The sequence below is a fragment of the Carassius auratus genome, unplaced genomic scaffold, assembly GCF_003368295.1.
Source record: "Carassius auratus strain Wakin unplaced genomic scaffold, ASM336829v1 scaf_tig00009130, whole genome shotgun sequence".
Lineage (NCBI taxonomy): Eukaryota > Metazoa > Chordata > Actinopteri > Cypriniformes > Cyprinidae > Carassius > Carassius auratus.
The window spans coordinates 1,262,790-1,284,111 of NW_020524006.1; the positions used below are offsets into that span (position 1 = coordinate 1,262,790).

Below are 21,322 nucleotides of genomic sequence, written 5' to 3' on the forward strand. Positions count from 1 at the left end.
TCACTGTCTTAATGAGTGAATCACTGACTCATTAATTCAATTGATTGATTCAAATGGCTGATTCATTATTAAGCCCAAGGCAAATTACTGTCTTGATGAAAGACGTTGATTTATTCAGCAAAAAAAACACCAATGATTCAAAACACCAACGCTTCTTTTTAGGCTTTGTTTGGAACCGTTTTGTTAAGGAAATAAAGCAGAAACAGACAATACTGACATTATTGTGTCCTTACAATATTAACTTCTTGCCCAATAAAATCAGTATCACACATGCAATCGTGCTAATATTACAAAAAAATATTATTTTTGTTATAATATTTCATAACTGTATCATAAAGAAATATCATATTTATACAGAGGCATACTGAATTTGAGTTTTTCTGTTTATGACTTATGTAGGCATAGTCCACAAGAAGAATAAACCAAATCTGAACCTAACCATCCCACAACAATTTAAAGGAAATATCCATGAACAACAATAATGAGAACTTCTGAGAACTCTTATAAACACAAGGACTGTTCCAAAGTCAGTACAGCCAACAGTAAACACGCATCTTCTTGTTTCTATGTAACTCTGCAATCAAATGGCTCACTTGCCACCAAAATACTTCCAGCTCTCAGCCAATCATGTGTCAGCGTCTGTTACCAGATGTCATTCAAGTACAGACAAAAGTATTCAGGTTCAAGTGTTGTCCTTCTACCAGCTCGCACACAGAAAGACTCACAATACGTTTCATTTAATCAAGTCCTCCGACGAACAATAGAATTCTGATTCTCAAACAAGCTAAAGCAAAACTCAATTATCTGAAGTAGACATGAGTGCTTGTGTGTGAGTGCTTTTATCTGATTCAGTCATAGATGTTTTACTTCAGTATTATGTATTTTAATGCATTCCATGAAAAATGTACGCCTACGCGAGTCTGCAAATTTAGACAGGCTGCGTTTCTTTTCAGCCTTAAACATTTGAGCACTTATACTGCACACACACACACAATAACATTTTATTTCTCATAAATATATTCAACTTTCACAAAGTTCAATTCAGTGAATGGGCTTGTTTGGATGGTTCATATAAGATGTCCAGTTCAAAACATACATACATACATACATACATACATACAAACATAAACAGACTGATTGTTTGAATTAAAGGTCAAAGAACATCTTACCTTTTTGTAGTAAAATGCTACTTTTCATCAATGTCTTAGAACCATTTGAATAAATTACGTTATTTTCTAGCTTTAATAATCCATAAAACCAATAAATGGTGCTCCAACTGTAAATACACAGTTCGGGATCACTATAATTTTTAAGAAAAGACACGGTTTTGTAGTACAACTAGCAGATTAGCATATTAGAATGATTTCTGAAGGACTGTGTAATGCTGCCTTTTCGTCGCAATGATGGATGTAGTGAATCATCTGTTTAGACCTAGAAAAGCCGCTATGGGATGTTTTGTTGAAAGTCTGGGGACGCACACACACATAATGTGATCGTCTACATAGGCATGTCATTTTCAGTACTGTTCAACACCACACAGTAAAACAGACAATGTAAAAATTAAAATAGAACAGGCCTAAATTAAATATTCATGCGAGATGAAAGCTAAAGCGGCCATGAGATAAGAATCTCTAAAGACGCCCAGCTGAAGAAGCAGTAATCCTATCAAAACATTTATACACCACTTTCTTTCCAAAGACTGATAGAATGTGGTCAGGTTGCATAAGAGCTACTGCTTAACCTTCTGGTGGATGCTTTAAAAATTTAATAAAAATAAAAATCACTTTGTATATTAAAAGATGGATCTAAGCCTAACTAAAATCAGGAATGTCATATCTAGAATATTACACAGAACCAAATTCTCAAGGTCAGTAGGAAAACACCCCAGAAACACTTGAGAACTACACAAGAACAAAATCTCGCAAAACTTACAAACTGCATTTATGTTCTGTGACAGAACATATATAAATGTTTGTTTGTTTTTATTAAGTGTAAACGATAAAAGTACTCCCCAATCTTAGCCATAAGTAAGCATAGGTCCTATGAAAGCATATATACTGTATTTTCTGGACTATAAGTCGCACTTATTTTCATAGTTTGGCTGGTCCTGCGACTTATAGTCTGGTGCGACTTATTTATCAAAATTAATTTGATATGAACCAAGAGAAATGAACCAAGAGAAAACATTACCATCTACAGCCACAAGAGGGCGCTCTATGCCGCTCAGTGCTCCTATAGCCTACACTGAACATGAAGCGCCCTCTCGCGGCTGTAGACGGTAATGTTTTCTCTTGGTTCTTGGTTCTAAATAAATGTGACTCATAGTCCAGTGCGACTTATAAATGTTTTTTTCCTCATCGTATTTTTGGACTGATGCGACTTATACTCAGGTGCGAATTATAGTCCGAAAAATTTGGCACTGTGTGTGTGTGTATATATTTTATTTATATATATTTTCTGAGTAAAATAAAGTCTGTACTCTACACATTTTGTGCGCTGTTGATGAAGAACAGCTACAAAACACTCCATATATATTTATTTATATATATATATATACATATATATATATTAGGGCCGGGACTTTAACGCGTCAATTGAGATTAATTAATTACACAAAATATAATGCATTAACTAAGATTAATTAATTACAGAAAAAAAAATTCACGCATTTTTAATAACTTATTTTTGCACCGCGGAACGTTTCTCACTGGATGAGTTTCGGCGGGACCGATTATACTGAAGCACCAACTAGCGTTCGCATATCACCGCAGCAGCACATCGAGCCTCAAGTATCACCTAAACGCAAAACATATAGCAGCTAGTGTGGACTTTACATTTTATGTTGAACTATGTATTATTTTGTTGGTGCAACAGTTTATGTTGAACTCTTTATTGTTTTGGCCAAGGTTGTTGAGAGTTGGACTTAGTATGTTATGGCCTCTGAAGCAACAGAGAGATGTTTTCTAATAGTCAGTGTTTCCAATGTTCTGAATGTAATTGACAGTATTGTGTTTTACTTTAAAAAAACACTTTACAGAAGGTTCCAGCACCTATAAGCTACCTGAATTTCTGAAATGTACTATTTCTAAATTGTTTCTAAATATGCTATTGCTACACTTCATGGCAAAAATTGCACTGGTCTGCTAGACTTGGTTGAACAAAAATAACCAATATTTTGTTGCTTAAGCTTATGTATTCAGTCATTATTCAATGGTATACTATAAATCCATGTGAAAATAAATTACTTCTCACTGCTCTCAGGTCAAATATTTATATGCGATTAAAATGCGATTAATTTCGATTAATTAATTACAAAGCCTCTAATTAATTAGATTAATTTTTTTAATCGAGTCCCGGCCCTAATATATATATATATATAAGACAAGCTTGTGCAACAAAACATTCCACTTTCTCTGAGGGTAAGATAATAAAATAAAGTGTCAAATCAATGCACATTCAGTGCTATTCATTTTGTTGGAACAGTGCTAAAAGCATTTCAAGTTTATGAAATGACAGAATTATGAAACTGGCCAGCTTATCCATTTTCTCTGAAGAATTCACATCACATCAATACCCATCATCATTTCATTATCTTAAAGACTCTTAAGTAGGAAGCACTTGAAGGCAATGGTGGTTTCAGCTGGTCATAAATGTGCACGAGTGCTAAAGTGCACACATTCCACATGACTAATTGTTTAGAATGAGACACTGTTACAGCCGTTCTCACACACACCCTCCAATAAGGGCTCAGACAGCTAAACACAGCACATGGCACAACAATGCAGTGACATGTGAAATGTGTGCAAAGGCATGCAATACATGAATAGAATTAAAGAATGAATGTTTGTAAGAACTGTGCAAGTGTAAGGAGAAGTGTGTATGTGAGTGTGACTGTCATGTGAATAAGAGGCATTGCATTCCTTCACGCTGAGGTGTGTAATCTCTCTGGAAACCCCACCTTGGCACTGAGAGAAGCCGACTATCAAAGATCAAGTGTGTGTGATCCTGATCGACCCTGAGCTGTCAGTCCGATGACTGAGTCCATGCAGACACATCAACACCCTCATGTCTCGCTCTCATTTAAGAGTGAGTTATCATGATTTAAGAATATAATACAAATGCACTGCTTCTCCAGACACGTTAAGATGCTAAAACAACCTTGAATCTGTGTACAACTACATGCTGCAAACATTCTTTTATAGTTATGATACATGCTTTTTTATGAGCTTATATCAACTGGGAAAAGCCACTGAAAGTTTAATTAAAATAGTGATGAAAATGGAAAAATGAATTCACCTAAAATTTTTAATTTTCATTAAAGTTACTCAGCCTCAGGCTATCCATTATTTATTTATTTTTTTTAATTGCTTCATATCTGTTCCAATACAGAAAAACTCTCAATTAATTTTCTTTTTTGGGAGAACTATTCCTTTAATGTCCATGTTTTTATCAAAAACTTTTTTCAGAAACACAGAAAGTGTTGTTCCAACAGTCAGATTCCAGAAGTATTTTTAGTGACGACGTATAAACTTTTCAACGCAGACCTTCTTCAGTCTCTCCTCCCTATATTATAACTACTTACATGCATAATTTTATGCATTTCAAACATTTTTGATTTAAATTAAATGTTATGTGATTCATTAAATGTAATGTGTTCAACTCAAGCTATTTTATGGCAAAAAAAGGTGGGCGATTCGTGTTGAGCTACAAAATATGTTAAAAACCACAAATGGCCTAATAATAATAAATAAATAAATAAATGAGGCAAAGCCCAAATACTTTATGAATGGGGTACATTTCTACATTTCTGGAAGTCTCTTCTTTTTTTTATGGAATGCTTTTGTTAAACAGAAAAGCATAGGGCAGATCAAATAAATTGCAATTTTTCATCTCCAATGCTATTTTAATAAGGTAAATTATGCATGCAAAAGCACACTTGCAATAGCACATAAACGGCCATTCCTTATATAACTTAGTGCTTGCAGAGAAATTTAGCCTATAGTGCACTTCAGCCAAGAGTAAGGGTCTGTTGACGGCTCAAAGTTCCATTTCATAAAGCATATCTTATCCATACACCTCCAACAAAACTTGCACTTTTGACTTAACTGTACTGGTACATGGTATCTTTACCAAAGTGATGCTATGGAAATGTTTAACCAAAACAGTACAACCACATATGGTTACATTAACAACTGGGGGTCCACAGACTGCGACGATCCCTTGAAAATGGCACAATTTGTCTATATAAAACATATAGACATTTATTAATTGACATAAAAACAGGCAGATATATATATATATATATATATATATATATATATATATATATATTCTAAAGGTGGTTATTATAGATTCAGTAGATGAGTGCAAAAGCATCAGTAAACAAATGGCAATTTCTATGTTGGATCGTACAATGGCTGAATGATTCCAGAACGAGCAATAGCATGTAAAAGTTGTTAATTAAGAAACTAGGTCAACAATAACGCTCCTATGCATAATGTAGTAATCCATGTTAATGTGATTACAGAATTCTGCATTTTGAGGGTCTCTGATAGTCTGGTGTACTTGATCTCAACATTTCAGCTAAACATTTAGTAAACTTTTGTTTCTGACACTCTTTTAATAAGATTTAAGTGTTCGTGTTCCCGTTTTTATGTCAAAGGTCATGGACGGTGTGACCCTGTGCACCCAGGTTTAACCAACCACAACAGCTCAAATTGCTACAGTAGATCAACTCTTTTAAAACCGATTAAAGCAAAAATCCTGCAATTACTTTCTCTCTTCATAAAACACAGTTTCACATCCACAAGTTTCCCATTAACCTTGTTCTGAATTTCATTCATATTCTCCGTTCCATTAAAGCTCAGCGTGCTAATGAGCTGTCATAAAAGCACAGCTCTCAAGAGCCAAGATCTGCATGATTAAATGTTTTCAGAGCCATGTGCTTTATATGAAGGATTAAATAATAGTGCAGCTATCTGGTTATCTCAACAAAATGAAATGCAGGCTTGATGATGGTAAGAAATAAACGAGCATGTTAAATACAGAAGGATGGGATGATCTGCATGCTGCTATATGCAGACAGAGCATCTCTCTCTCTCTCGGTGTGTGTGTGTGTGTGTGTGTGTGTGTGTGTGTAAGTGGGTCAACCAGCTGGATTCAAATCTCTGTATATGAATGACTGACATAAACTGAATTAAAGCAGACAAATTAGAATGCAGTTTAGTTTAGGAGACTCTACAAACATAAAGTGTTTTGCTGAGTGATAGTGCACGTACAGTGGTTGGATCCGCTCCAGTGCTGATGTCTGATGGATGAGCTGAAGGGATGGGGCATCTTGTCCGGGATCAGACATCCTCTGCTCTGATTATAGTAATCCATCATGAGGAAAGGGTTCACATCCACACTCTCATACATGATCGGTTCGGACTCAATTCCTTAAGATAACAGCTGATCCACGACTGTCCACTTCACATAGAGCTTTAACAGAGAGATGGATCCATGCCAGACATCCCAGATATTCCCAGAGGAGAACAGGAACTACAGAAGCGAGTAAAACTAAAACTAAAGCTGAAGCGCTCGTGCATTGCCAGAGATCAGTCAAAGCAATGTCCGCTGAAATTCTTTTTGTTCTTGTTCAAAAGTACAATTTCTTAAGAGTATATATGCATATATATATATTAAACCATATATACTGTATTTACTCCAAATCCTAAACGGTTAATACAATAAAAAAAAAAAAATACAGAACGAACGAGGCATTAATAAATCCATCAAATGTCCAGTGTTGAACGGTGAGTTTGGTCCAATATTTTTCGCGAAGCTCCGATTTAGTGATGCGATTATTTTGTCTCGGTGATGTCATAAACTCGTGCAGCGATATTAACAGGATCCTTTTTAAATGTTTAGTGTCCTCCCGATAATAATCAAAACACAGACGCGCGATTAATGAGCCTGTGTGTGTGCGTTATTTATCCGCGCGGTAACCGTGTGTTCACGCGCACGTAGCTGCCTAGAGTGTGAGAGGATCTTGACGAGAATGAGCAGCTGTCTGTAGGTCCCGCCCATTAATGGTGACGACACGAGTGACTACGTTCTGGCCACGCCTACATCCACAGATCTGCTTTTAATCTCCACCCGCTTTTTTTTCTTTCTCCAAAGCCCCGCCCACACTGCATCTGTTTCGCTTTTTATGTCAAACTAAAATACAAATTATATTAGTTTTTTAAACTGCCATAAAACGTCCCTAAAATAAAAACTCACCATAATCTGGCAAATAGCCTAACACTGAACAACCATCTGTTTGTGACAAACGTAGAATCTCTAAAAAACAAACGATAATAATAATTTTGTGTCAAAGATTGCAACACTTAACTGCCCATCTATCATATTTTTAACTCTACCTTGCAGATCATAGGCTCAGAAAATTAAATTCATTCATTCATTCATTCTTGAGCAAATTTATTTTCAGAAACAGGTTCTTTAAAGTTCTCATTTCATCCTATAAATCCTAAATAAATAGTTGATAGTTGATGTGCCTAACTAAATGTACCATATATTTCAATATTTAAATTAGTTTTATATCTGCAATTAAATTGACAGAAAAAAATATAAATAAACACAAAGTAAATTAAAAAACAAACACGTTTATTTAAAAAGGTCATATATATATATATCTGTGTGTGTGTGTGTATTGTGGTACTACAGTGTGTTAGTGTGTTTATATATATATATATATATATATACTTTATTGAAAGCAAAACAGCTTGATTCCAATGGTCTAGTACAAAATTACATATCAGTACAAAAATGACCAATTACAGTCAAAAGAATGAAAAGGAATGGCATCTTCAAAACACAGTTTTTCGATTACATAATGCACATCCTCTAAGTTTTGGTTTCTTAAACCAACTTTAAAGTTCCTCCTTCTCAACTAGTTTGGCCCTTCTTTAGTTCTCTCATGGCTCATTCATCTCTCTCTTTCGCCGTCTTACTAATTTGCCTAATGTTATGCGGCTGAACTTTTGCTGAACCGATGGAAGCAGTCAGCCTCACCTCTCAATGACCCACTCCATGACACCGATTCGCTTCCATGCCTTTCTCATCTGACATCACACAAAGGCGTTCCACCTTGTTCACTGGCCTTGCACAATCACACTCAGAAGGGCACTTTCTTTTGAACGATGTGCTGAAAGTTTTCAGAGAAACCACCTCAGATGACTCACAAACCAACAACATCTTGGAGGTGGCTCAGTAAACTTTTATTGTGTATATCTCACTCTTTCCTCTGAATATCCAAAGTGTCATCTCGAGAGCTGATTCAAGAAAGAGTTTCCAAAAAGTGTCTGGGCACTAAATGTCATTGCATTACATAACAAAATATAAAACGCATTCATTTTAAATAAAGTTTCTAAGCAAAACGTTTCACAGAATGGCTTTTAAGACTGAAATAATAAACCAATAGATACACAGTTTGAAATTAAATGGTCCCATTATTGCATGGGCATCTAATCCTGCTTCTGGAGGGCCATTGTCCTGCAGAGTTTAACTCCATCCAACTCCAAATCACTTTCTTGAAAGTTTCTATTGAGACTGTACACCTTGATAAGCTGGTTTAGGTATGTTTAATTGAGGTTGGAGCTAAACAAGTAAACAAGTACACCCCTGCATTGTTGGAACATTCATAGTTAATGTAATGATGTAGATACTCTACTAAAAAACAGTGAACTTGAGGGTAACTGACTTCATACATCCACTAAAAATCTCTACAACACCAGCTAATTAAAAGTGACTGTTAAAACAAAAATTTAAAACTCAGCATTCAACTACAATACTGTCCCTCCTTCAGTCTTTCAATATATTGAGACCTGGACCACTCTACAATCACAGCAATTCAATCTTCGATTAGTTGTAAGCATGTGTTTCATTTATACATTGCTTTATTTGCAAATCCAACTGGTTTCAGTTGTTTGTCGAGATGGATTTCCCATCATTAAACAGCAACAAGTTACTCGTCCCTACACATAAAGTACAGGACAAGTGGGTGATTTATTAGGTAAACTTTGATTTAATCTAGGTTTTAAAATGAAACTCACCCAGTGGCCCTTACCACAAATACAGTGAGTGAGTGAGTGCGTTTTTCATGAGTTTCATTTAGTAGGAACTTACTGGGACTGATGAAAAATATATACATATATATTGTGAGACATTGAGAAACCTGTGCATTTTTCCTAAAACAATTTCTTGATTTAAAACTTATTTATACTTTGCAGATTACATGAGACATTACACCCGTACCAGGCCAGCCAGAGTGTGGTGATTAAGGGGGAATAAGGGGGTAAAGGTGGGTTTATTATCCAGGCTAATGGCAGTAACTGTGGATAGTACCTTTGAGGGTGTTAAACTATTTTATAACCCACAATAAAGTATATTATTTCCTGGAAGTTAAGAAAGGTGCACTAAACCAAGACAAAAACGTTTGGCCTTTGCCAGGACACATGTTGTCGCCAGCCACATGCAGCTTTTTCAAATGCATTAGGTTGGTATTTTCATGGTTGCTGTCACTACCCAAATTAATTCCAGAAGGTCTCTTCCTGGACAAGACTAAATGATAGAAATAAAAGTTTGCACTTATGTTGAGACTCCTGGCAGACCACAAATGTATTTTATGCCGAGACAAATCTTAAAAGCCCTAAACCTTTAAATAATTAATTTGGGTAACATAAATTGGGGGCTCGTCCGGGATCTTAAAATTAGGAATGAATCTGTTTTAGAATCTGATATGAGATGTTAATATCTTATAATTTGCAAACAAGTATTTCTTGACTTTCTTGTGTTATATAGGTTTCTTCAGCAAAATAATCTTTAAATGTAATAACGAGAACTACTTCTGAGGCATTTTGTGCTGTTTGAACGAGAGATTGGAGTATTGCATCATCGTTTGGGTCTGATTTCCTCAAACACCCATGCTTCAAAGTGCCACACAGTTTGTGTTGGTCTAATACCAATAAATCCCTCCTCAGTCCAAACACAGCTTTTCATCTTTAGTGCAACGCCAAAAGGAGGAAAGACTGAGGAAACTCTAGATGTGAACTATGTCCGTTGGGATGAGCTTTGAGCTAGTGTGCTCTTGGATCATTGAGCTTGTGCATTAGTTTTTAAGACTTGGTTTAACTAGCAGGATGACATCAGCAATCCAATGTGGGAACACTTTTTAAAACATGAAGAACTGTGAGAAGAAAGTGAAGTAGCTAACATTTATTGTAACTAATAAATACTAAGATTTGAACCAGCACCAGTGTTACTGAGGTCATGGAACTATGAACATGCAAGTAAACTAAATGAACATATAGACTAACTAAAATAAATGTATATGTTATTTATATACTGGTATAGTGTTCCTGTAGCTCAATTGGTAGAGCACTGTGCTATCAAGCGCAAGGATGTGGGTTCGATTCCCCGGGAACACATGATAGGTAAGAATTGATAGCCTGAATGCACTTTAAGTCACTTTAGATAAAAGCGTCTGTTAAATGAATAAATTGAATTTAATTTATTTCCTTCAAACTGTGAAAAACAGAAGAAAAAAAAAGTAGTAGCTCTTAGTTCAAATAGATTTATCAATTATAATAACATTTGGGAGGATTTTTATTGTCAAGGACGATGATATTGTACAAAAATAAAAATAAAAAAAATTATTGTAACAATTACCAATTTAATTTTTCTTTGTTTTCAATTTTAATAATTCTGTTGCATTTTTTAATTATTATATATTTGTTTCAATATGTCTATATAGTTTTTCCTTCATTTTAATTCAATTTGAGTTATTTTAGTACATGAAAATTTGAAATGTATCCTTGCAGGCAACTAGGTGAAATAAAATAAGTTTGAGGTACTATTATTATTTTAAAATATCTTATCTTAATTCATGTTTATATTATTCCAAATAACAAAAAAAAATGTGTTTATTTTAGTAAGTTAGTGAACTATTATAACCCTGGTCAAATTGGTGTGTACAAATGCCTTCCTCTCACACTGAGAATGTTAGTAGTATTGGAGCGGGTTGTCAGAGCATCACTAACTGCATCAAAGCTGTAACAGGCCATTTAACAGGGTGGTGTTCTTCATAAATCTAGACAAACAACAGACCTCCACATGGCCTCACATTGTACTTCTATTCTCTCTGACCCATCATTTCTCAAACACAGAGAGACATGGCCCCTTTAATGTGCTCTACAGAGCACGCTCAGGCATTTATGGCACACGCTGCAGCTCTGGCAAGAGGTCTTTATGGCAAATGGCTGATGTACGGCAGTCATTACATGCTGTAATGAGCAATATACACCTTAAGCCAAACACTTTCCTTTAAAAAAGCATGTGTCACAAACATAGGCCTCGTTTACACCTGGTATTAAAGCTATAGTCCATCTAAAAAAAAGAAAATTCTTACTGTATACTGTACAAACTCTTCCTTTTCTATCCCCTAAACCTAACCCTACCCCTCACACAAAACTTCCTGCTATTTTTTCGATTCTCAAAAAAGATCATTCTTTATAATTTATAAGCCATCTTCCTCATGGGGACCAAAAAAATGTCCCCACAAGGACAAGGATTTTAGATTTGATCATCTTTGCGTAGGGTGTACCTGAACCACACACACAAATATATTTTGAAGGACGTAGGTACCCAAACAGTTTTAGTTCCCTTTTTTCACCCCTCCATATATAATGGAAGTCATTAGGAACCGAAACCTGGTTGGTTAACAACATTTTTCAAAATATCTTCTTTTAGGTTTCCATACAGGCTTGGAAAGACATGAGGGTGGGTAAATTATGATTCATTTCACCCTTTATAGAAGCTGAATGTAATTTTTTGAATGCTTTATATAAATGTCTGATATATATCACCTGATATTTATATATCACTGAAGGTGTTCTGAAAACTCATATCTGTATTGGTGATCGATGTAGTTGCCATAAACTACAAAAAATAAGTTGATTCGGACTAGCATTAATCTATGAAGGTAAACACACTCTATTTGGACAAGTTACATTTTCTAAATGATGTTCAAGTTATGACATTTCTAGAGCACTTCTGTCATATCAGAAAAGAGAATCGGAGAGTTCTGAATAACTGGAATAATTTAAGTTTCTACTAAATTTCTATACTCTGAATATGAATGTTATAGTTGGATCTTCATGCTTTTTATTTCTTTTCTAAAAATTGTATGTTTTCATACAATTCCCATTGCATAAATTGTGTGCAACTGCCACTTCATAAAATAGTTTTTTTTTTTTTTTTTTTTGAGATCAGGTTGAATGCATATCATTACAGACTGTTATTTTGTAAAGAAAGCTATCAAAAGGTCTAGATAAGAGGTCAATCCTTATCCTAGAGATATATTGTCCTGCAGAGTTAGTCAAACACACCTGAACCAGCAAATCAGGTCTTCAAGATTGCTTGAAAATCACAGGAAGTTGTGTCGAAGCAGGTTGGAAATAAACTTTGTAGGACAGTGGGTCTCCAGGAGCAAGATGGAAGATTATAATGAAAGGTGCATCAGAACAAAACATGTAGCTTTAGTTACACAATAAATGAAACATTAGTTCAGTATAAGTGAGTGAGGAGATGTGCAGTGGAATTTTTTTACCGCAGTCAGAGACATTCCTATTCAGAATGCGATTAGATTTCTTTTGAGGATGCCCAACTTAGCTGAAAAACAAGATTTTCAAGATTGTGTGAGAGACACAGACTTGTTCAATTCAGATGGGATTAAGATCACAAAGTACGTCTGTGCCACATGAATCTGCCCTGACCTCTTGGGAAACCAGATCTGTCCAAATAGGGCTATAGTCGGTGAGAGAGAAGAAGAATATGATTCTGCTTTTACTACACAACTGATCTGGTTAATGTAACAGATCCACAAGAGCCGATGGTTTCTGATCAACTAGCGTTCTCACTCTGTCCAGTCATCCATGTATCCATTGCAAAGTGGCTGTAAAAGCCCATCCTCGTGATGGTGGTCTGGGGTAAGCGCCCATGCTGTCAAAAGCAGTGAAAAAGAAGCACTCTCTGCTTGAGTTCTGCTGGAGAGGATCGACCATTGTGAAAATAAGATGGGGGAAGGGGGTCGCTTTAAATGGATTTCCTGTGTGTGCTTGTGCCCTCTGCGTAATGACACCCCCACACATAAGACACATAACATGCACTTGAGACTGGCCCCGGGTCATGGAAACACATCTGATACACAGCACACAAACAGTAAGTGTGAAAGAAGCCACTTTTCCAACAGAAGGACTCGAGCTGGTGTCCAATCTTTCCACAGCAGAAAAAGCAGTTCTGGGTCAGAAAAATAGGTTCCTCACCGACCCACTAAATCCTGCTGGTCATGAACCAGTAACCGTTACAGTCTGTCACCAAGTACAGTTTTCAAAAACAGGAGCAATCCAGTCTGCGAAACTAGATCCCATTATAATCGTTGAAGTTTTTGTTCTTATTTGTGTCACATTAAAGACTCTGAACACTAATAATAAAATAATTTCATTATTAAAAATGTGTATATGAAGTGATGTGAATTTTAATTGCTATGCATTTTAATTCTGACTATTTACAGAGAGCAGCTTAAATTTAAAGTTATAAAGCCAATTGTATTATATATGTATAAAACATGTTATATAATATATAATTTATATTTATATTACGAATTACAACTTTATCAAAAAACAATCTGCCACCATGCCTTCTATCGTCTAATTGATATTTCATACTTTTTAGTAAGTTAAAGGCCTTTTAGTATCATTCTAAATGTCCACCTTCACGTCTTTTTGATTATATATTTTTTCAATAATGTAGTCTTTTATTCATATTTAAAAATGAACACTTACTGCATTGAAGCAACTTATGCTTTTGTAGAATGTGAAACCCCCGCCCCCCACATACATTTAAAACTAGAACTCTTTGATAATAAAACTAAGCATTTAAATATGATCTAAGACATATTATTGGGACAACTGATATTTATATGTATTTTATGTAAATAAGCTGCTATTTTGTTATAAAAATAGACAAAACATGCCCATATAAATAACAACTTCTGCTACAAATTCCATATTTTTTTCATAGGTTTGTGCCTCTAAATACAATATATATATATATATATATATATATATATATATATATATATATATATATATATATATATATATATGTGTGTGTTTTTTTTTTTTAATCGCCAAGTTTAAGCTCCATATTCTCTGTATAGCATACTATATGGGATGTAAATTTGACACTTCATGATGTTTTACAGGGGTTAATGAAGACTCAATAAATTGATTTTTGATCTGGAATTGTATTCTCAAAAGTTGTAAACATAAACAAAGATTGTGATGTGCTATGTGTGTAAATCATCATGATATGTCATTGTTTGGCAGTAGAAGTATGTAGACATCGGTCTGTTAATTAATTAACATTCTCATTCCTGACAGCATTTGACTGGACAAAATTAAGATACATACTACATTTTAAACTGTATATCCATTGTACAGATAACTCAACTTTTAGGAGTACATTAGCAAGTATGTTAGTCTCAATGCTAACAGTCATGAACTAAAAGCCTCTCCATTTTAATTTCATCAGGACACTTTTCCCCGTTTTGAAAACTACAAGAAATTAGCATGAAAACCTACCTAGAAACTCTCATACTAGCTAAAAAAGTGTAAATAATGGGACACCAACATTAGACTGAAAACGACCTGCTAACTTAGCAGTGCTAAAACACTGATATGCATATGACATTAAGCTGATATTCGCAGTAACATTTATGTCTCTATCTTGTGTTTGTGTGTGTGTGTGTTCTTTATAAGCGTGAGATGTAGAAATGAGCCTGTCCTGTCAGAATCAGTTCAGATGCTAATAGCACATCAGAAATCTAGCAAACAAAGCCTCATCACTGCCCCATGACAAATACCCCTGCGCCCCCAGGGGGGTGTTTGTGGGGGACGAGCTGGGGGAATGAAATGGATAACTTCCAAACCTCTTCATTAAAGTGAAAAGAAGAAGATCAGCATATCAAAGAGGAGAAAGAGGAGGAGGAGTGTGTGTGTGTGTGTGTGTGTGTGTGTGTTTGGGTTAGATACTGAGAGTGTATGTAGATCTGTGGTCTTCTAGCTGCAGAGCAAACTCATGCTGGAACACGGAAGTACTGCATATGGACTCACTACATCTTTTTCTTTTTCTTTTAATGACTAGTAAATTAATTTAGTAGACTGATTTTACATGACTCACATTCATGACGCACACTTAACTGCAGACCACTTGTGATAACGGCCCCCCTGAAGCCCATCAGGGATCATGTTGGGGGTCACCATGGCCCTTGATTAGCATTTAAATGTCTTTGATAAGAGCTGAGAGGACACAGGCCACTATATCAGAAGATTTGAGCTGCTCTAAACACACTCTAGTATTCATTAGCTCATCCCACTGACGAAGAAGCTGATCATTAGAGCAAATAAACCCATCACACACAGAGTGAACCCCGGCTGATCACAGCCACCGATAGAACAGAGAGAATGAGAGTTACAGATAAAGACGAAAGAGTGAGAATATTTAAATTAAAGAGGGAAGGACATTTCAATGTAACCAGGTTGTTGCGCGGAGATAGTGGGGAAGGTTACTTTTGAAAAATGTTATGTTTGGATAGACATAGATGCAAAAATATGCCTTTCAGCAAAAAAAAAAAAAAAAAAAAAAAAGAAATGTTACGTGTTATTGACAACAAATGTGACATATGAATACATTTTTTAAAATATATTTTTAAATATATTTGCTGTATGAGTCTAAGGTCCAAAAATTCTATAAATTCTCATGAAATTCATAATTGATTCATCTTATTTATATTTATTTATTTTTGGAGAACGGGATGTAAGTAACACTTTTTGTTTGAGATCCTGTGATAATTTGTGCTAGATCTCTCAAACTTTGATAAATGGTAGCCACATTTGTCTACTGCAAATAAAACTCACACAATTATTACACAATCATAGACTGTGTGAGTTCATTTCAAATACAAGTTCTGTTGTTACAGCCTACCCCAGGCTGAGGATAAGAGGTAATTTGCTGAAATAAGACCCACACTTCCAATTTATGCAAGAACTTTATTGTTCAGTAAGAACAAAGATTAATCAGTTTTGAATAAAGTTAACAATTTAAGGTGACAAAAATATGACATTGTATTCCTTTTAGGACTTTACATTTAGCACAAAACATTTGCTGTGTGTGTGTGTGTGTGTGTTTGTGTGTGTTTGTGTGATGTATTCATGTTACATAAGGATACATAACCTACTTTTATGGGAATTTTGGAATATAACATTTTAAAAAAGATGGATTGAAATGCCAAGATGCACATGAATTCTAAAACCTTGCACAAAAAAAAACTTGTGCTCATTTCAGGCTGATAGTGTTTTTATCCAATACGAAGAAATGCATAGCAACTATTATGGAAACACATTTTACGTAAATCCTTTGATGTGCAACAAAATCCACACATGCCTGCCTCAACAGAGGAACTGGTTGGATAATTTGACTTATTGGAATCATAATCATAATCTATAAACTATCCCCAACCTAAGAAGCCATTGCATAGCTTTTAGCATGTGGGTTTGAAGTAAGCATGAATGCAAAGTATCAGATTAAACTAGAGAAACAGCTACTTTAGGTTATGTAAATGTAAACTGCATCTACAACACAATGACTGCAGGGCAAATAATAATAATAAGTCCATGTAAATCAGCTTAAAGCAATATTGAATGTGTTTTGAGTTTGTCACAGCACAGAAAAATGTGCTATTGGCTACCAGCCAAAATTGAATAAAAAAAGTAAATAAAATAAAGTTTAAATAAAATAAGTTCCCTTTCGAAGGGTCTCTCCCATTGGTTTGAAAGGGGGTCAACTACTATTTACTCTGAACACTAAAGCCTGATTTGTTCGCGTTCATGTAGCTGCACGAACAAATGGCAAATCAACCCGCCAAAAGGGGGGGAGACGACTACTAAATAAGCGCCATTTCATCAGAATTATTTTCCTTCAGTGCGAAGATCAACTCACCACTATACTCTGATGTAAGAAGCTCAAAGGCAGCTTGCAGTGGAAATTTCTGAGCAAATTTCCAGCAATGTTGTTACAAATGTCACGCCACGAGTGTCGCTCATGAAGGGAACCTCTGCATGACTGAGACGGACACAGTGAGTGCGTCACTTACCTGGGCAGTGAGGTTGTGCTCACTGGGACAGAGTGTTCTCACTGCCCTGTTTCACTCTTGAATTGCCTTCTTTTACAATGGCGGTTGTTCCAAGTCTGCCGTCCCATTTCTTCCCTCTCAGGAGCCTTGGAGGAAAAAACAGTGGGGCAATGGGACTCACCAATCAGGCTTGAATAAATGCACATTGGCTCAGCTCCCACGTGCTTCACTGTCCCCACAGCACCTTGACTCGCTGGGGTATTTCACAACTGAGGATCAGCAAGAATGCCACCAACGGCCCGCCCCCTTCTTCCCAGAGGTTCACGAGTTCACATCTACGTATATTAATACCGTAAGTTTATGCGTATTTGGCGTGCTGTCCGGGTGGAGGGCTCCGAGCTCGGGATGTGGCCCGAACCCAGAGTACTCCCCCCGGTTGTGGTAAGAGTAGATGGATCTATAAGTGAGGAGAAATGGGGTGGAGGAGGGATGCTGAAAACTGTCAATGAACAGAGATAGGTTCTGCTGTTATTTATACCTTGTCATGAGTTGATTACTGATTGGTCTCCACTTGTGTTAATCAGGTTAATGAACTGCGACTGTTCCTCCCGAACTTTGTTATAAAACAGCATTTAATGAAGAACTCACCAAGACATGGCATTCCCCCTACTCTAGAATTTGTTCATTCCTCCACTTCTGCTGCTCTTACCAATGTTGACAGCATTGTAGAAAGAGGTTATAGCAAGCTACCCCTCTCAAAGAGGTGGTCGCTGAGAATCTCTGCCCTCCATCGACCACCTGTGCTCTCGCAAGCAGGGCTTATTCAGTGGATGGCCAGGCTGGCTCTGCGCTTCACACGATGGCAGTGCTCCAAGTTTTCCAGGACAAACTTCTCTGCACGATGAACAAGTCTGGCCAGAATTTTGGCAACTGTGGATGGGCTTCCTTCCTGATGAAGTACTCCAGCTAAGCAGCTGGTACAAGTCACCAGAAGGGTCCACCCTCTCAGCAACCTGCAAAATCCATCCCACCTCCGAACTAGCCCCAGCCTAAATCTGAACCTGGGCTTCAACAGCACCCTCAGATGCTTAGAAGGTACCCTACTCTAAATGCCAAGGTCCCCGCCCCAGAGTTGTGCTGTAACCTGAGCCTCAGAAGCCATCCTGATACAAGCTTGGGCAATGGAAGCTTTGCTCAGGGCGGGCGTGTCCTTCTCAGCATGTGCCTATGCAAACTACAGCTGTGATAGTGGACCCACATAATCAAAAGAGCACCTCTCCTCTTCCCACTAACACGAGGGTCAGTTCCCTGCCTCATTGCAGCGACCTGCCACTCAAAAAACTCAAACCACTTGTCGTCTTGCTCAAGGCTTAGAAAATTTATAAACAGCTTGAATATTCGATTTCCACATGTGGTTGGGAATTAAACACCCATTTCTGCTGATTGGTCAAGGATCACTGTGCTCTCATCATGCCTTCTTCAGTTCCATGCAACAGAATAACAGTCCTCTGCTGCCAGGGACGTGCACAGACATTTTGAGGAGCAGGGACTCAAGTGGAAAAAATGGGCACTTCTCATATTTACTTTTGTTATCTTTTTCTAAAAAAAACTTTACATATATCTGGGGTGTGCAATATTGAAAAAATACATATCTCAGTATTTTCTGAGATTTTATCAATAACGATAATTAGATCAGTAGTTAAATAATAGTACTAGTATAATAGTGTTATTGTGCTGATATCTTAAGGACTACAGTGGACAGCTAACTCCTAAAGTTTTTGATATTCTTCATATTCTGTGTGGTGATCAGTTCACAGCAGTGATAGGGTTGGGCCGACAGATGATGGTTGATAGACATCAAGATGTTGGGCCGGCATTGTGATGCACCTGGCCCCCCACCACCCCTCTATGAATGCATGATAATTTTTCACTGTTTCACTGTAGCTTTCGAGATTCGGAATCACACTTACTCTGTTTATACTATGGAGTAGCAGTACTTACCACACATTTTACAAGATTATATGTTTGTCAGTGGTCCTGAGGGTCTGCAAATCATTCCCCTTCATTGTCAGTCATCTCTCATTACACAGTGTCTACACGAAACACAAAACAGCGTGGCAGCCCCTCATGGACAACTGCCGCGCACAAACAAAACCAAAAGACAAACTAAAATCCGGGCCTGGTCCTCTCTCATCCTTCACTGTCATCGATCCGGTTTTATATCCCTCCGTGGGACTCGAGACTGGTGGGTCGAGCAGGTGTCGGTCATTTCTCAATCACTCCACCGGCCTCACCCCATTCCCACGGCTCTCGGCCCCGCCCCACTCGTCACATACCCCCATCGCCCCTCGCAGGCTGGGGGTACTCCCAAGACTGTGCTCTACTCCCCCCTCCAGTTTTGGGCAGCCGGCAGGAGTCCCCTGTTCCCTGCTCCTCCCCATCATGGCAGACGGCAGCGAGCTCGCCCGTACCCGGCAACTAACTACAGTCCACCGCCTCGAGTGTCCATGGCTGCACACTGCTCGATGGCACCGTGGATTCACCACAGCGGCGATGGATCTTCAGCAGCGCGTCCCTCCTTCTCCCGGGCTTCGGCACCACTGTAACAATGTACAAACTTCACAATCATCGGGAAGAAGGAGGTGGGAACCGGTGGACAATCAAATAAGATTTAATAATAAAATAAACACAAATCAGCGCGACAGCCCCTCACGGACGACTGCCGCGCAAAACCAAAACCAAAACTCAAACTAAAATCCAGGCCTGGTCCTCTCTCATCCTTCACTATCGTCGCTCCAGTTTTATATCCTTCCATGTCTTCCGTGGGACTCGAGACCGGTGGGTTGAGCAGGTGTCGCTCATTTCTCAATCACTCCCTGGCCTCGCCCCGTTCCCACAGCTCTCGGCCCAGCCCCACTCGTCACATATATATAATGAATATCTATTATAGATCAGTAGGTCTATAGTATTTTGTCACGCCGCATCGCTTGCATCCAGTGTAGACACGGTGTTAGGAATTGTTAGTTGTTTTCCCATATAAGTATTCACGCTTTGGGCACACCTCCCCCAGTCAGTAACTAAGCAGTCATAGAAAATAAAGTCGAGGCCTAGTGGTTAGAGAGTTTGACTCCTAACCCTAGGGTTGTGGGTTTGAATTTCGGGCCGGCAATAACACGACTTAGGTGCCCTTGAGCAAGGCATCAAACCCCCAACTGCTCCCTGTGTGTGTGTTCACTGCTGTGTGTGTGTGCACTTTGGATGGGTTAACTGCAGAGCATAAATTCTGAGTATGGGTCACCATACTTGGCTGAATGTCACGTCATTTTTACCTTTTATGGGTATTTTTACCTCCACAAATCCATTTATTTTTCTAAAATGTGCATCATCTTTTCAGTCAAATTTTTAAACTGAATCAGACAATTAGAATAATAAGTCATTTGGCCTTTTACCAAGCAAATGAAATCATCATAATCTTCGTTTTTATATTTTAGATGTAAAACGTTGAATACTGATCTTTGAAATAATTAATAAAAAAAATGAAGAGATACTTTAAATGTGACATTAAAACTATATGAAATTATATAAATGCATACATTTCTGCCCCCATATCTTGAAGTTTGTGATCAGTCTAAATGCATTTTACTAAAATGAATTGATGAAAGAATGTGCACTGGTCTAACATAATACACTTCTTTTTGCCTTAGCTAAAACTTTATCTAACTTGCATGGTAGCTCTCATGAGTCATGGATTTTAGCAAGACAAATGAACTATAACTGCCTTTTGGATAATTAGCTGTAAATTCAGGACACAGGTAGCTTAGTCTGTTGGTTATTACCACTTACCTCCACACCAAGACAAACAAAAGGGGAGGGGAGAAAGGCATCGCCAGAGTCTCAACATTTCCAGACCCGACCTAATATTTAGAAGTTTTATTTATTTGACAGGAAAAGCTGTGGGCAAACAGAAACACACATGTGCACATATACATATTGTATATTCATCTATAAACAAAATAAGAGTGCTCAAGCCCCCTTTGATGTCTATGAGTGCACGTGGCTGTTCGCAGACTAACAACTGGCTTGACACAA

The 21,322-nt window shown here is 37.3% G+C and overlaps 1 protein-coding gene across 2 annotated transcripts in view; it reads right to left on the reverse strand.

The window, feature by feature from the left end:
- Positions 1–21,322, reverse strand: part of LOC113072486 (retinoic acid receptor alpha-A-like) — a 76,753-nt gene that overhangs the window by 26,800 nt on the left and 28,631 nt on the right. The window contains exon 1 of one of the 2 annotated variants that reach the window (XM_026245481.1): positions 6,279–7,028. The exons of the other annotated variant lie outside the window; for it this stretch is intronic. Coding sequence (XP_026101266.1) covers positions 6,279–6,417 — 139 coding nt within the window. The 5' untranslated portion in view covers positions 6,418–7,028. Of the gene's footprint in view, positions 1–6,278; positions 7,029–21,322 lie in introns of those variants that run through there. 2 annotated transcript variants of the gene reach the window in all.